This window comes from Carlito syrichta, unplaced genomic scaffold (assembly GCF_000164805.1).
Source record: "Carlito syrichta isolate Samal-C Ts95f unplaced genomic scaffold, Tarsius_syrichta-2.0.1 Scaffold87096, whole genome shotgun sequence".
Classification (NCBI taxonomy): domain Eukaryota; kingdom Metazoa; phylum Chordata; class Mammalia; order Primates; family Tarsiidae; genus Carlito; species Carlito syrichta.
The window spans coordinates 153,142-168,108 of record NW_007031192.1 but is presented as its reverse complement, the minus strand read 5'-3'; the positions used below and the strand labels follow the sequence as shown (position 1 = coordinate 168,108).

At 40.9% G+C, this 14,967-nt stretch overlaps 1 protein-coding gene across 1 annotated transcript in view; it reads right to left on the bottom strand.

Moving 5' to 3' along the window:
- The window catches only part of LOC103259765 (vesicle-associated membrane protein 8-like), a 36,686-nt gene that overhangs the window by 16,355 nt on the left and 5,364 nt on the right, over positions 1–14,967 (bottom strand). The window contains exons 2-3 of the mRNA XM_021712005.1: positions 14,296–14,397; positions 2,803–2,961 (exon numbers count right to left, since the gene is read on the bottom strand). Coding sequence (XP_021567680.1) covers positions 2,803–2,961; positions 14,296–14,397 — 261 coding nt within the window. The remainder of the gene's footprint in view (positions 1–2,802; positions 2,962–14,295; positions 14,398–14,967) is intronic.

Sequence of the window (14,967 nt, the reverse complement as noted above, 5' to 3'; positions counted from 1 at the left end):
TGAGGTAATATTGATTGGGAAACTGTATCACTGTAATTCCACAGTGCTTTGTAAGAGTATGCTGCATTCCACTGTGTGGCTGTTACACTTTATCCACTTGCCACAGATTTAGGATTACAGGTAAGTGTATACAAACATAAATCTGTCTCCTGCAATAGCTTGAACTGTGGCAAGTATCTTATTCTGTTATTCTGAAGATGACCAGTAATATCTTGTACATAATAGACCCCCAAAGAATGTTTATTAATGAATACAGAATGACTCTAAATGGTGTGGATGGTGTCATGGCATGCTTGTGCTATTATCTCACATAGTACACTTGCAAGCCTAGACAATGACTTCCTTTATTAATTCTTGTTGTAGATGATATCAAGTGATGTGACCTTATCTTTATTCTGCAATAAAAATAATGTAGAGGCTTGCTTTGTTCAAATAAACAGAACTGAATTTAAGACTGAGGTGTATTAAGAGCCTGGTTGTGGCAGTCACCTTCATAATTCTGTTCTTAGTGCCTGGAAGATGTTAGACCCTCTAAAAATATTTGCCGAATGAAATCAATCAACACACGGTGCAGAGATGGCAGAGAGGAGAGTTTCGGTGGCAGGGGCCGTCAGGAGACGACCTTTGAGTTGGATTTGGGTGGAAGAATGGAAGTTTTCCGGGCAAAGAAAAAGGGAGGGGGCAGCACGTGTGGTGGTGTGAAGTCATCAACACGCAGCTTGGAGAGCCCACACCCAATTGGCAGGCTTTGCGGTTTACAGACAGCAAGACGTGGCCTCTGGGAGAAGAGGCTGAAGAAAGAATGAGCAGAAGAAAGCTCGCTGTGCCAGGGAGGCGGGAGTCCGGCGGGTGTGGGAAGAGGGCGCCGCCACGGGTGCTGAGGAGCCGCAGAGAGGGATCACACTGGCAGTTAAAAGCACCCCTCGGGTTCCAGCGTGGAGGATGCCTGGACGGGAGCCCTCTGTCGGGAGGACGATGGAATGTGCGATGGGCACGGTGGGACCCAAGGCAGAGCTGGGAGCAGAAGGGGGCGGGGCTGGGCTGTGCAGGAGGGAGCTAAAATCCCAAGCGGGCGGCTGCTCAGCGGTGAAAAGAAAGGAGTGTTAACACATGGGTGACGAATGTCAGAAACTGTGCTGAGTGAAAGAAGTCAAACAACAGACGAGGCACCGTGGCTCTGTTTACGTGAAATTCTAGAAGAGGCAAAAGTATAGTGACAGGAAGCAGGTCAGTGGCTGGCAGGGGTCAGGGTGGGGCAAGAGACAGTTTCCAAGGGCATGAAGGAGCTCGCTGATAATATCTTGACTGTGGTTACACACTGTGTACGTTACCAAATCCATCCAATGCTACGCTTAAAATAGATGAATATCATGATCTAGAATAATTTAAATTGATGAATATCATTATATATAAGTAATAGCAATAATTTTTTAAAAAGTGAAAAAAATGGGTTAAGAAAAATGTTTAGGAGATAGAACTGGGTCGGTGTATGCTTGCTTTACTTGGTGGCTGTGTTTCCAGAAAAGATGTGGAAAAATAAAAATTCAAAATGCTCTAAGGAAACTATTCAAACTAGTTCTCAAACAATTTTCTACTGGAGAATTTCAGACATGCACAGAAGCTGATAGAAGATGTAATGAACTCCATATATTCAACACCCAGAGTCAACAACGATCAGTTTATGGCCAAGTTTGCTTCCTTTAATATTCCAACTTACTTTTCCGTGTTTCTCATTATACCAAAGCAAATGCTGAACACTATATTATTTTGACCATAAACATTTTTGTACAAATCTGTAGTAAGTAGAGAGTCTCTTAAAAACATAGCCACAACACCATTATCACACCTAAAAAGTTAATAATTTATGAATGTCATCTAATATCCAACCAGAGATTAAATATCTAATTATCACACAAAGTTATAAATTTTCATTTTTATAGTTTGCATTAAAATCCAAATAAGGACAACACATTTCAATTATCTTTGACTTTTAAGTCCATTTAAACATTTATTATTATTATTTTTTATAGACAGGGTCTATTTTGTTTAGGCTGGAGTGCAGGGGCTATTCAGAGGCATTATCATAGGGAACTACAGTCTCGAACTCCTGGTGTCAAGCGATCCTCCCACCTCAGCCTCCCAAGTAGCTGGGACTACAGGAATGCAACAGTGCCCAGCTTCAAGTCTGTTTTCAATAAGTTCTTCTGTCAGGTGTGGTGGCTCACACCTGCAATCCTAGCACTTTGGGAGGTGGAGACAAGAGGATTGCCTGAACCCAGGGGTTCAGGGGTTCAAGACCAGCCTGGGCAACATAGCGAGACCTTGTCTCTACAATAAATAAAAAAATTAGCTGGGCATGGTGGTGTGGGCCTGTGGTTCCAGCTACTTGGAAGGCTTAGGTGGAAGGATCACCAGCAGGTTGAAGCTGTGGTGGCTGTGAGTGTGCCACTGCACTCCCGTCTGGGTGACAGAGTGAGACTCTGACTCAAAAAAAAAAAGTTCTCCTTTTCTTTTATTCCCTTGCAATTTCTTTACTGACTAATCTACATGTTCCTTAATGTAATAACTCCTATTATGCAAATAATTACCTCCTAATTTAGTGGGTTTGCTTATTTGGATTGTTTTCTGGGTTCTTTAATACTTTAGTTGCATTCCGAGAATTTTTGATAAGGTCATAGACTGGTGACTCAAGACTCTCTCCCAGCATGCTGCTATATTTTTGCTTCTGCAGTCTGTCTCAAGGGCAGCAGTCCTACAACCAAGAGCACTGTTTGGACAGCAACACAGGAGTGAGCCACTTACAGTTGTCTGGAGATCATCTGTTCTATTAAGGGAGATACTCGATCTTTCTTCTTGTTCCAAAATTGTATCGATATTTCGTGTCATAACATTTTTCACATCAATCACTTGACTCCTCACTGTGGAAATAGTGCTTTCATCTTTACTTTTATTGTATTTCATCTACAGAGAAGTGAAATATAACAAATTTATTTTATTAATGAAATCCATTGTAAAAATTGGAAAAAGATGTCAAAGGCACATTTCACTTGTATGTCAGTATAAGGAATCAACTAGACTTCACATTGTCCCACCATAGTCTCTCTCACACACACACACACATAAGGCAGGAGAGCCCCGACCCACACAGGGTAAGATCCTGCAAACCCACTGCTAGCTGAAAATACTACATCTCAAAAATGTGTTTACAACAGCTAACCCGCTGAATGTCATGGCTTAGCCTAGCCTGACTTGAATGTGCTCAGAACATTCATGTTAGTCTATAGTTGAGCAAAATCATCTAACACAAAGCCTGTTTTCTTTTTTCTTTTCTTTTCTTTTCTTTTTGAGTTGGAGTCTCACTCTGTTGCCCAGACTGGAGTGCAGTGGCACGCTCCCGGCCACCGCAGCCTCGACCTGCTGGGCTCTGGCGATCCTTCCGCTTCAGTCTTCCAAGTAGCCGGAACTATAGGCGTGTGCTACCATGCCCAGCTAAGGCCTGTTTTCTAATAAAGTGTTGAGCATCTTATGTAATTTATTGAAATACTCTACTGATAGTGAAATACAGAATGGTTATACAGTCACTTGAAATATGATTTCTGCTCAATGCATATCACTTTTGCACCATGGTAAAGCAAAAAAAAAAAAAAAAAAAAAAATCCTAAATTGAATCATCATAATTTGGGGACCATCTGTATTAACTCCTATTATTATTTTGAACAAACTGCTATCTATTAGGACAATTAAGAAAAGTTTATATTTTAACTGTAACGCTCTTTTTTTAAACAGATGCTGTTGTTTAAATGTGTTCCCCCAAATTCAAATATTGAAAACTTAATTCAATAATCCAGTACATTTCTGTTTGTGATAGTTACCTTGTTTATGCTATAGTATTTTGTTACAGCATCACAAAAAGGATTAAGACAACATAGATCCAAATTTCTGATCTATGTCACTTTCCCTGTCTCTGAAGAACTTTTTTTAACCCTTCTTGCAAGGCAGGTCTACTGGCAACAAATTCTCTCACACTTTGTTTGACTGAGAAGGTCTCAGTTTCTCCATCTTTTTTTTTTTTTTTTTGAGTTGGAGTCTCACTCTTGTCACCTAGGCTGGGTGATCCAGGCTGAGTGAGTACAGTGGAACACTCACGGCACTGCAGCCTTGACCTGCTGGGCTTAGGTGATCCTTCTGCCTCAGCCTTCCAAGTAGCTAGAACTACAGACGCACTCCACCACGCCTGGCTAGTTTTTGTGATGTAGAGATGAGGTCTCATCAAGTTGCCCAGGCTGGTCTCAAATCCCCGGACTCAGGCAATCCTTTTGCCTCAGATTACAGGCTGAGCCACTGCACCTGGCCTTCTCCACCTTTAAAGGCTGTTTTCACAGGAAACAGAATCCTGAGTTGGTGGTGTTTTTCTCTCAACAATTTAAATACTTCACTTTACTCTCTTCTTGCTTGCATGGTTTCTGAGAAGTTGGAAGTCATTATCTTTGCTCCTCTGCAGGTAAAGTTTTATTTTTTTCTGTCTTCTTTTAATATATATATTATTTAGTTGGTGTCTCACTCTGTTGCCCAGTTGCATGATCTTGGCTCTCTAGTCTTGACCTCCTGGGCTCAAGCAACCCTCCCCACTCAGCTTCCTGAGTAGTTGAGACTAGAGGTATGTGCCACCACGCCTGGATAATTTAAAAATTTTTTTGTAGAGACAAGGTTTCACCAAGTTGCCCAATCTGATCTCAAACCCCTGGGCTCAGGCCATTCTCTCACCTTGGCTTCCCAAAGTGCTGAGATTGCACGCATGAGTCACTGTGCCTGGCCTCTTTTAAGACTTCTTGATCATTGATTTTCTGCAATTTGAATGTGCTGTGCCTAGGCGCAGTTGTGGCATTTATCCTGCTGGGTGTTCTCAGAGCATCCTAACTCTGTGGCTTGGTATCTGGCATTAATTTCGGGAAATCACCAGTTAGTATTGCTTAAATACTGCTTCTATACCTCTCTCTTGTCTTTCTGGTAGCCTGCTGGTGTATGTGATATAGAAGTGTAGAGGTGCCCTCTGGCTGCTCCCCCAAGGGCTTTGATTCCCAGAAGTCCAGGGTGTGCCTCCAGCCATGTGTCAGTTGGGCTTGGGCTTCCTTCCTCAGGCCTGGCTTCTGCAGTGATTCCTGCTCCTGGTTCTGTTCTGGTGAGTTGGGAGTCTTTGCATTAGTTTGTCTGTGCCTCCAAGTAGCAACCATTAGCCCTGTGACCTCACCTCACTGGTGTTCAGCTATTTACTTATTGTTAGGATGGAGAAGGGAATTCCAGGCTCCTCATGCGGTGGGTCATGTTAAAGCTGGAGTTGCATGTGGATGGATTTTTAAAGTGCTTTCTTTTTTTCTTTTTTATTGTAAAGACGAGGTCTCACCATGTTGCCCACGCTAGTCTTGAATCTGTGGGCTCAGGCAATCCTCTCTCTTCTGCCTCCCAAAGTGCTGAGATTACAGGTGTGAGCCACCATGCCCAGCTTATGTGCTTTCCTTACAGCACATGAACTATTACAGCTGAAGGACAGCCCATTCACAATGGTAAAAACCCATGAAACAACTTCCTCATCACACCTAGGAAGAGTGTAACAACTCCAGGTACATGACCTACATGCATCAATTATAAATAATTAATTAACAAACATAAAACAAAATCTGAGAGACATACCATATAAATATTTCAATCTTCTCCAGAATAATAAAACAATGAAATATCAAAATAGAATCTGACAGGGTTTTTTTGAACTTGAAAAACTGATAATCAAGTTTATTGTAAAGACTAAAAGCACAAGAATAGTTAAAAAGATAAAAAATAATTAAAACTAATTTATTCTCTCAACTGTCAAAATATACAAAAGTTATAATAATTAAAATATTATGGTATAGTTACAAGAAAAGACAAGTAGGTTGGTGAAACAGGATGTAAAGTCAGGAAAGTGAACCTAACGTGATAAAAGTTGAGAAAATTATTCAGTGAATCATGTTAGGACAATTTTGGGATAGCATAAAGTCTGAATCTTATCTCATGCCATACATGAAAGTAAAGGCCATGTAGATTAGAGATGGTAATTTTTTAAAAAGACAAAAATGCAAACACTGACTATAAAAAATTAGAATATTTTTATAATAAAAGAGTGGAGAAGACCTTTTAAAGCATGACATGATGTCCAGAAAGTGCAAAAGAGAAGACCTGACTAGTAAAAAATGTAAAACTTCTACACAGTGAAAGATATCACACAAAGATGAAAGACAAATGACAACCTGGGAGAAAGTATTGTCAAAATATAGAACGGAGAGTGTTGGTATCACATATAGAAACAGCTTCTAGCTGGGCACAGTGGCTCACACCTATGATCCCAGCACTTTGGGAGGCTGAGGTGGAAGGATTGCTTGAGCCCAGGAGCTTGAGACCAGTCAGGGCAACACAGCAAGACCTCATCTTTAAAAAAAAAAAAAAAAAATCTGGGCATGGTAGTGCACACCTTAGTCCCAGCTACTTGGGAGGCTGAGGCAGGAGGATTGCTTGAGCCTGGGAGGTTGAGGCTGCTGTAAGCCATTATGGTGCCACTGTATTCTAGCTTAGGCAACACAGACCCTGACTCAAAGAAAAAAAAAGTGCCTATCAATTAAAAAAGTCAACCACCCATTTCAAAAGAGGAAGGGACCTGCACTGACAATTCTCGAAAGAAGTGTGAATGATCACACATATGAGAAGATATTCAACTCATTTAATAATGAGATGGATGGAAAAGTAAATACATGTTAGTGTTGACTAAAATAAAAATAATCACATATTTTTGATCATAGATTTAACTTTTAGGATCTTATCTTACAGTTTCATAAGGAAGCAAAAATCTGTGTGTGTGTACCTGCATATGTACAAAGATATTTGTTGCATCATTTTTTTTTTTAAGTTGGAGTCTCATTCAGTCACCCAGGTTGGAGTGCAGTGGCACACTCAGTGTCAACTTGCTAGGGTCTCGTGATCCTTCCACCTCAGCCTTCCAAGTAGCTGGAACTATAGGCATACGCTACCACACCCAGCTGATTTTTTATTTATTGTAGAGATGAGGTCTCACCAAATTACCCAGGTTGGTCTCGAACCCGCAGGTTTAGACAATCCATTCGCCTTGGCCTCCCAAAGTGCTGGGATTACAGGCTGAGCCACTGAGCCTGGCCCTGTCACACCATTTTAATATTGAAAAGTTAGATATGGTTTCAATGTTCACACACAGGGAATGGTTACATAGATCATGGTGCTATTCAGGGGTTCAAAATTGGTGACACACCTACAAAGAGGATCTCTAGGCTATAGTGTTGTTTACAAAATGTACTGCAGAGCAACCCAACATGATGATTTCTGAACTCTTAGTATCTGCCAGGCACTGTTTTGAAGAACTTTACATGAATTAGCTAATTCAGTTCCCAGACTACTGTATAAAGTGGTCTTACCATCTTTTATTTTCTAAATATAAAAACTGAGATTGAGATAAGTTAATGATAATCACAATCACAATCATAATGATTTGCCCAAGGTAACAGAGCTATAGGCAGAACAAGAATTCTGTTTAATGACTCAAGAAGCCCAGAGATTAAGACTTCACTTGTATTGATAATGCCAGTTTTCTCTATTTAAACTTATACTATATATATATACAAATATACACACACACAAATAATTCAGGAAGGTAACACACCAAACTGTTGAGTGCTTACCTCAAGGGGTTTTGATTTAGAATGTAGAGAGATATTCTTACTTTCTTTTTATTTTTTTATATTCATTTATTTATTTTTTGAGCTTCAGCCTTTCAAGTAGCCGGAACTATAGGTGCGCACTACCACGCATGGCTAATTTGTTGATTTATTGGAGAGATGAAGTCTCACCAAGTTGCCCAGGCTGTTCTCGAACCCCTGTACTCAGGCAACCCTCTCACCTCTGCCTCCCAAAGTGCTGGGATTACAGGCTTGAGCCACCGTGCCCAGCCTCATACTTTCTTTATTAACTTTTGTATTATCTAACATTATTGTTATTATTTTTTTGAGTCAGGGTCTCACTCTGCCACCCAGGCTGGAGTGCAGTGGCATGATCACAGCTCACCTCAGCCTCAATTTCCTGGGCTCAGGCGATCCTTCTGCCTCAGTCTCCCAAGTAGGTGGAACTACAGGCATGTGCCACCACACTCAGCTAATTTTTAAATTTTTTTATAGAGACGAGGTCTCACCACGTTGCCCAGACTGGTCTCAAACCCCTGGGATCAAGCAATTCACCTGCCTCGGCCTCCCAAAATGCTGGGATTACAGGCACAAGTCACTATGCCCAGTTCTAACATTATTAATGAGCATTACTTTTGCAATAAAATTAATTGATATTAAACCCTCTGCTGTTTAGAAAGTGATCTAATCCACCTTAAACAGAACCTGATCTTGCTGGTCACTGGATCATGCAACTTATGGTCCTATGAAAAGCTCACTACTTAGATGTAGAAAGGGAGGGTTGAGAGTTGAATTGTGTCCCCCAAAAGATATGCTGAAGTCCTAACTCCAGAAACCTGCAAATGTGATTTTATTGGAATCAGAGTCTTGGCAGATGGAATCAAGTCAAGATGAACGGTTAATATTTGAGTTTTTTTGTTCCTCTTCTGTTTTTCTCCTTTTAAAAAATGGTTTATGTTTTCACATCTAAGAGAATCATCTGAATTTTGTTAAGATAATGTACTCATAGTCTATTCAATGACATTTGGTACAATTATATACATATTAAAAATTTTTAAAGCTACACTTTTTGCTTTGTGCATTTTATTAATTAAACATAAGAAATTTAGTAGCTTTTATACATTTTCTACAGATTTAAAGTTTATCAGCTTCATTTACAAATGTAAAACAGAAATTTCTTTGATGTATATGTGTTGTCAGTTGCTTAAAATATGCATGCTTTCTCATGGTAACTAGTTTTCAGGAAGCTGTGTAAATTTATCTTGGTTCTGTTGAATATGCAGAATTTCTCATAAGAAAATGTATGAATTTGATATGAAAGTCAGAGTTTCACTCTGTCACCCGGGCTGTAGTTCAGTGGCATGATCATGGCTCACCACAGCCTCCATCTCCTGGGCTCAGGGTATCCTTCTGCCTCAGCCTCCCTAGTAGTTGGGACTACAGATGTGCACCACCGCACCCAGATAATTTGTTCATATTTTTGCAGAAACAAGGTCTCACTATGTTGCCTAGTTGGGTCTCAAACTCCTGGGCTCAAGCAATCCTCCAACCTCCCAAAGTGCTGGGATTACAGGCATGCATCACCATGCCTGGTGCAATCATCTGTCCTTAGCTGTTTTGTCAGGCACTATGGTGGACATACTCTGTGATGATTCCCCCATGAGTCATGTCCTTGAGTATAGCCTGCTTCCAGCCAGTAGAAGCCAAGGGGATGGGATGTCACTCTGGTGATTGTTATGTTATATGAAGCTGGTAGACTGCAGTGAGGGAGGTTCCTCTGCTGGCCTTGAAGAAGCAAGCAGCCATGCTAAGGATGCCCACATGGCAAGGAGCTGCCATCAGTCTCCAGGGCCTGACAGTGGCCTCCAGTCCACAGCCAGCCAAGAGCTGCACCCTCCTAGAGCTGCCGGAAGTGGCTCTGCTAACAATCTGGATGGTTGGAAGCAGGCTCTTCTCCAGAGCTTTCTGATGAGAACAGCCTGGCAGACACACTGACTGTCAGCTTTTCAGACCTGGAGCAGAGACCCCAGGTAAGCCTGCTTGGACTCCTGGTCCATAGAAATGATGAGATAATCGATGGTGTTATTTCAGCCTGCTAGGTCTGTGGTAATTTGTTACATATAGATAGGAAACTAGTCCAAGTATATCTAAATACATATATGTGTGTGTGTGTTTGAATAGCGACCTGTTGGCCAGTGTCGCAGGCAGTGAAAGGCTCATCAAGTCAGCCAGCGTTGAGAAGGACAGGCATACTGAGCATGCTGTGGGCAGGGACAGGGTGCGATGCAGGGGCTGTATGCCAATCAGGCAGGAGGAGTTTTCATAGTGAGCTGGCCTTCTTTCGGTTAGGGTTAGGGCTCTTGTCAGGTATCAGGGCTCCCGTCATGCACATGAGTGATGGAAACATGGCGGTTCTGATTGGTTGATGTGCACTTTCTTTCTTTTTTTAGTTGGAGTGTCACTCTGTCACCCAGGCTGGAGTGCAGTGGCACACTCATGACCACCTCAGTGTTGACCTGCTGGGCTCTGGCGATCCTTCTGCCTCAGCCTTCCAAGTAGCTGGAACTACAGGTGTGTGCTATCATGCCTGGCTAATTTTTTTAATTTATTGTAGAGACGAGGTCTCACCAAGTTGCCCAGGCTGGTTTCGAATCTGCGAGCTCGGGCGATCCATTCGCCTCAGCCTCCCAAAGTACTGGGATTACAGGCTGAGCCACCAAGCCCGGCCGGTGTTCACTTTCATGGTGGGCCACTCACAGGTCAGTTGTTGGTTAGCATAAGGTGGCTCTTGTCACTTTAAAGGGCTATCACTCTCTGCTTGCTTACCTACCCACCTACCTACCTACCTACCTACCTACCTACCTACCTGTCTTTTGAGTCAGGGTCTCATTCTGTCACCAATGCTGAAGTGCAGTGGCAATATCATGACTCACTGGAGGCTTGACCTCCTGAGTAATCCTCCCATCAGTTTCCCGAGTAGCTGGGACTACAGATGTGAGCCATCACACCCTGCTAAATGTTATTAATTTTTTTTTGTAGCAATGAGGCTTCACTGTGCTGCCTAGGCTGGTCTTGAACTGTTGGGCAACACTCCCACCTCTGCCTCCCAAAGTGCTGGGATTACAGGCGTGAGTCACCATGCCTGGCCTAAAATATTTTTATTATGGAAAAGTTCAAACATATATAAAAGTAGAGTAAATAGTAGAAAAGTGAAGAGTAGAAAGTAGAGTGAATGGTAGAGTGTAATAGTCCCATGTATCTACCACCTGGTTTCAGCAATTACCAACACACAGCAGGTTTTGTTGCATTTATACTGCTGTCCCTTCCCCAAATAGATTATTTAAAAGCAAGTGATTGGGCCAGGTGTGGTGGCTCACACCTGTAATCCCAGCACTTGGGAAGGCTGAAGCAAGAGGACTACCTGAGCACAGGCATTTGAGACCAGTCTGGGCTACATAGCTCTACAATAAATCAAAAAATTAGCTGGGTGTGGTGGTACGTGCCTGTAGTCCCAGCTACTTGGAAGGCTGAGCTGTGCTCATGCCATTGCACTCTAGCCTGGGTGACACAGTGAGACTCTGAAAAATAAAATAAACAAAATAAAATAAAATAATACATTCTTTCCATTTTAATCTGTAAATGCTTTAGTTTGTATCTCTGAAAGATACAGCCTTATTCTTTTCTTAAAAACAAAACTATAACATCATTATCACATTAAATAGTTACTTAATATCATCATATCTGTGCACAGATTTGTGTAAAACGTTTCACAAGCAAATCATAGTTTTAAAAAATAGTCATTTCATTGAACCAGGATCCAAAGTGCACACGTTGCACTTGGTTGATATGTCTCTCTCTCTGTCTTTTATTTTGGTTTGAGATAGGGTCTCATTCTGTTGCCCAGGCTGGAGTGTAGTAGTGTAATTATAGCTCACTGCAGCCTCAAACTCCTGGGCTCCAGTGATCCTCCCATCTCAGCCTCTGAGTAGCTGGGACTAGAGGCACATCTCACCTTGCCCGGCTAGTTAAAAAATTTTTTAGAGACATTGTCTCACTATCTAATTTCTTTTCTTTTCTTTTCTTTTTTTTTTTTTTATTTTTAGAGATGCAGTCTGCACAGGCTGATCTTGAGCACCGAACCTCAAGTCATCCTCCTGTCTTAGCCTCCTGAGTAGGTGGTAGTATAGGCGTAAGCCACTGTGTCCAGGTCTCTAAAAGAGATTAAAAATCTATGGGTTCTCCTTAACTTTCTCCCCCTTGCAACTTATCTGTTGAAGAAATTAGGTCATCTGTCTTGCAGATCTGTCTTACAGATGTCTGAATTTTGTTGATTACATCACAGCAGTATCATTTGATGTGGATGCTGATCTATTTCCTGTAAACTTGCAGTCAATGCTAAAGGGTTGGTCAGACTCAGGTCTGATGTTTTTAGTAGGAATCCTGCAGGTGTGTGAATACCTGATGTGTGACATCAAGAAGCATGTTCCTGCTGTTGCTTTTATTTTGAGGTTAGGAAAAATTAGTGGGTTCAAGGAATCTGAGTCTGTTTCATCCATTATGGAGCTCCTTATCCTCTTTCCACCTAATTTTTTTTAAACAGTTATTGATGATGATTGTCAGGTCCATTATTTCATGAAGAATTGCAAAGTGGTGATATTTTATCACCTCTTCATCATTTATTAGCCAGAATATTTCCATAAAGAAAAAACTTTTCCCTGTGAGCTATTTGGTTCCTTTGAGGTACAGTTTATGTAGGAAAGTTAGAATAAATGTTTGATGCTTCTTTCTTATCCATCAGTGTTCAGAGAGGTAAGCTAGATCCTTCATATCTGTCAAAGTGACTGACAAGAGACGGTTCCTTCTTTGGTAGTATCTAGGAACTCGTGGAGTTTAGCATATGTGATATGTTAAAATCCGTTGCAGTTGGCATGCTTTTTGATGCTCAGATGATTCTATCACTGGTCAGTGGCGGCCCCTTCAGACTGGCTCTTCAAGTCTTTTGACATGAGCACAGACTTTGACAGCATCCTTGTTTTTAGTATGAAAAATGTTTCTGGCTTATATGCTTCCTATCCATATCTGGAATCTGGCCTGGTTTCTTTTAATGAAAAGTAGTATTTAAAGACTATAATCTAGACACCAAGGTAGCTCCCTGTTGGTCATGGTTTCTAGGTTTTTTTCCCATGTCTAAGTTAGGACATTTTAAAAACATATTTTTATTTTTACTTTGAATTGGAGTCTCACTCTGTCGCCCAGGCTGGAGTGCACTGGCATGCTTACGGCCACCCCAGCATCGACCGGCTGGGCTCAGGCGATCCTTCCGCCTCAGCCTTCCAAGTAGCCGAAATTACAGGTGTGGACTACCATGCCTGGCTAATTTTTTGATTTATTGTAGAGATGAGGTCTCACCAAGTTGCCCTGACTGGTCTCAAACCCCTGGGCTCAGGCAATCTTCTTGCTTCGGCTTCCCAAATGCTGGGATTATAGGCATGAGCCACTGTACCTGGCTATACCTCTTTGATTTTATATTTGTGACTTTTCTTGCTGAAAATCTTGATTCTTAACAGTATTAACAGTTATTTGAGGTAATATATCTATATCTATTCAGAATAGCAATATCAATATTATTGCTAACAATGCGACTCTTGAAAATAAATACCTTAAGGGTTGTTTTTAGATTTTCAAAAACTGGGGTATAATCTCATAGGAGTATGCAATCAAATTATTATGTTTTGGAGTAACTTGAAGTAAAATTTTCACTGTCTTTTAAGACATTAACTTAATACATAGTTTTTTTTTTCATTTTGCTTTTGAGTTTTAAGGATTAGTTTAAAAATTAGAATATAATTTCACAATGATAAAATATACATAACATACACTTTTCAGCAGCATTAAGCACACTCACACTGCTGTGCAACTGTCACCACCATCCACCTGCAGAACTCTTCATCTTCCCAAACTAAAACTCTGCGGGTCAGACTCTGATCACCCTCTTCCCACCCAACAGCCACCCTTCTGTCAGTGTCTCTATGACCCTGTCTACTCTGCACAACTTCCATGTAAGTGGGATTGTGCAGTATCGTCCTTTTGTGATGGTCTTATTTCACTTAATAGGGACTACTTTAAACAATTTTAATTCCATCGTATTTTATAATTGTGTACAGCATTTACATAGTTCCAAAATCAAACTTGCAAAACAATTTTCATAGAGGTCTTATTTCTCTTTCTGTCACTGCAACTATTTTTCTTCCTCCATCCCATGTAGTTAACCATTAAAATGTTTTTGTTTATTCTTTCCCAGTCCTTTAAAAAAATACATATATTTATTTGTTATTTCCTCTTTCTTAAATGGTTGCGTATAACAGTGGTAAATAAATAATAATATCCCAGACATACTTTCTCTATTATCTTGCTTTTAACTTACCAGTATATCATGAATATCGTTCCTTATCATATAGATATGATCTCTCAACCCTTTTTACAACTCTTAACTCATAATTGCCAACTGGCTTGCCAGTTGCAACACTGATAACGTTTAGGAGAACAGCTTGAGGTTACATACCATACACTGTCCTAGCACTTGTTGAAAGTCTGCAGCGACCGCATTTGAAGGAGAACAATGTTCTTGTGACATCAAAGTATTTCTTGTAAAAGTATCACTAACCTGGGAAAAATTAATGGAAATATTTAACCTACATAGTCCAGCTCAATTGAAGAAATACTGAGCAAGTGTTCATTTGAAGCAACCAAGTCTGGTAGCAACCTGAGGCTTTGGGATGGCAGGGCATCCTTTCCATGTGAGATGCAGTGCTTTTGGAAGTTGTGTTTGCCCCTGTCTTACTCCTGTGGCTGCACAGATCAGTCCCTCATGCTGCCTGACTGAAGTCACTACTTAGGTGACCTGAGCACTGTGGGGGGAGCAGATGCTTTCCTCTGGCAGACTAGGAAAGAAGGGCATCCATGGTACTTTCTGAATAGTGCTTCCATTTTCCCTCCTTCCCTACCTTCAAAATTCACTCATAATAACAAAACAGCACTAGCAAAATGCCATGATGCTCTTGCAAATTTTCAAGAAAGAATTCTCACAATTGCTTGTATTTAATGTTGTATTTCTCAGAAGCAGTGATAAAAATTATATGATTACAATTTTGTGCCATCTTGTTTTGGAACAGTGGTGACATTGGGTTATTTTGTCATAATGGCAGAGAGAAAAAATTCAGGGTATATTCAGTTA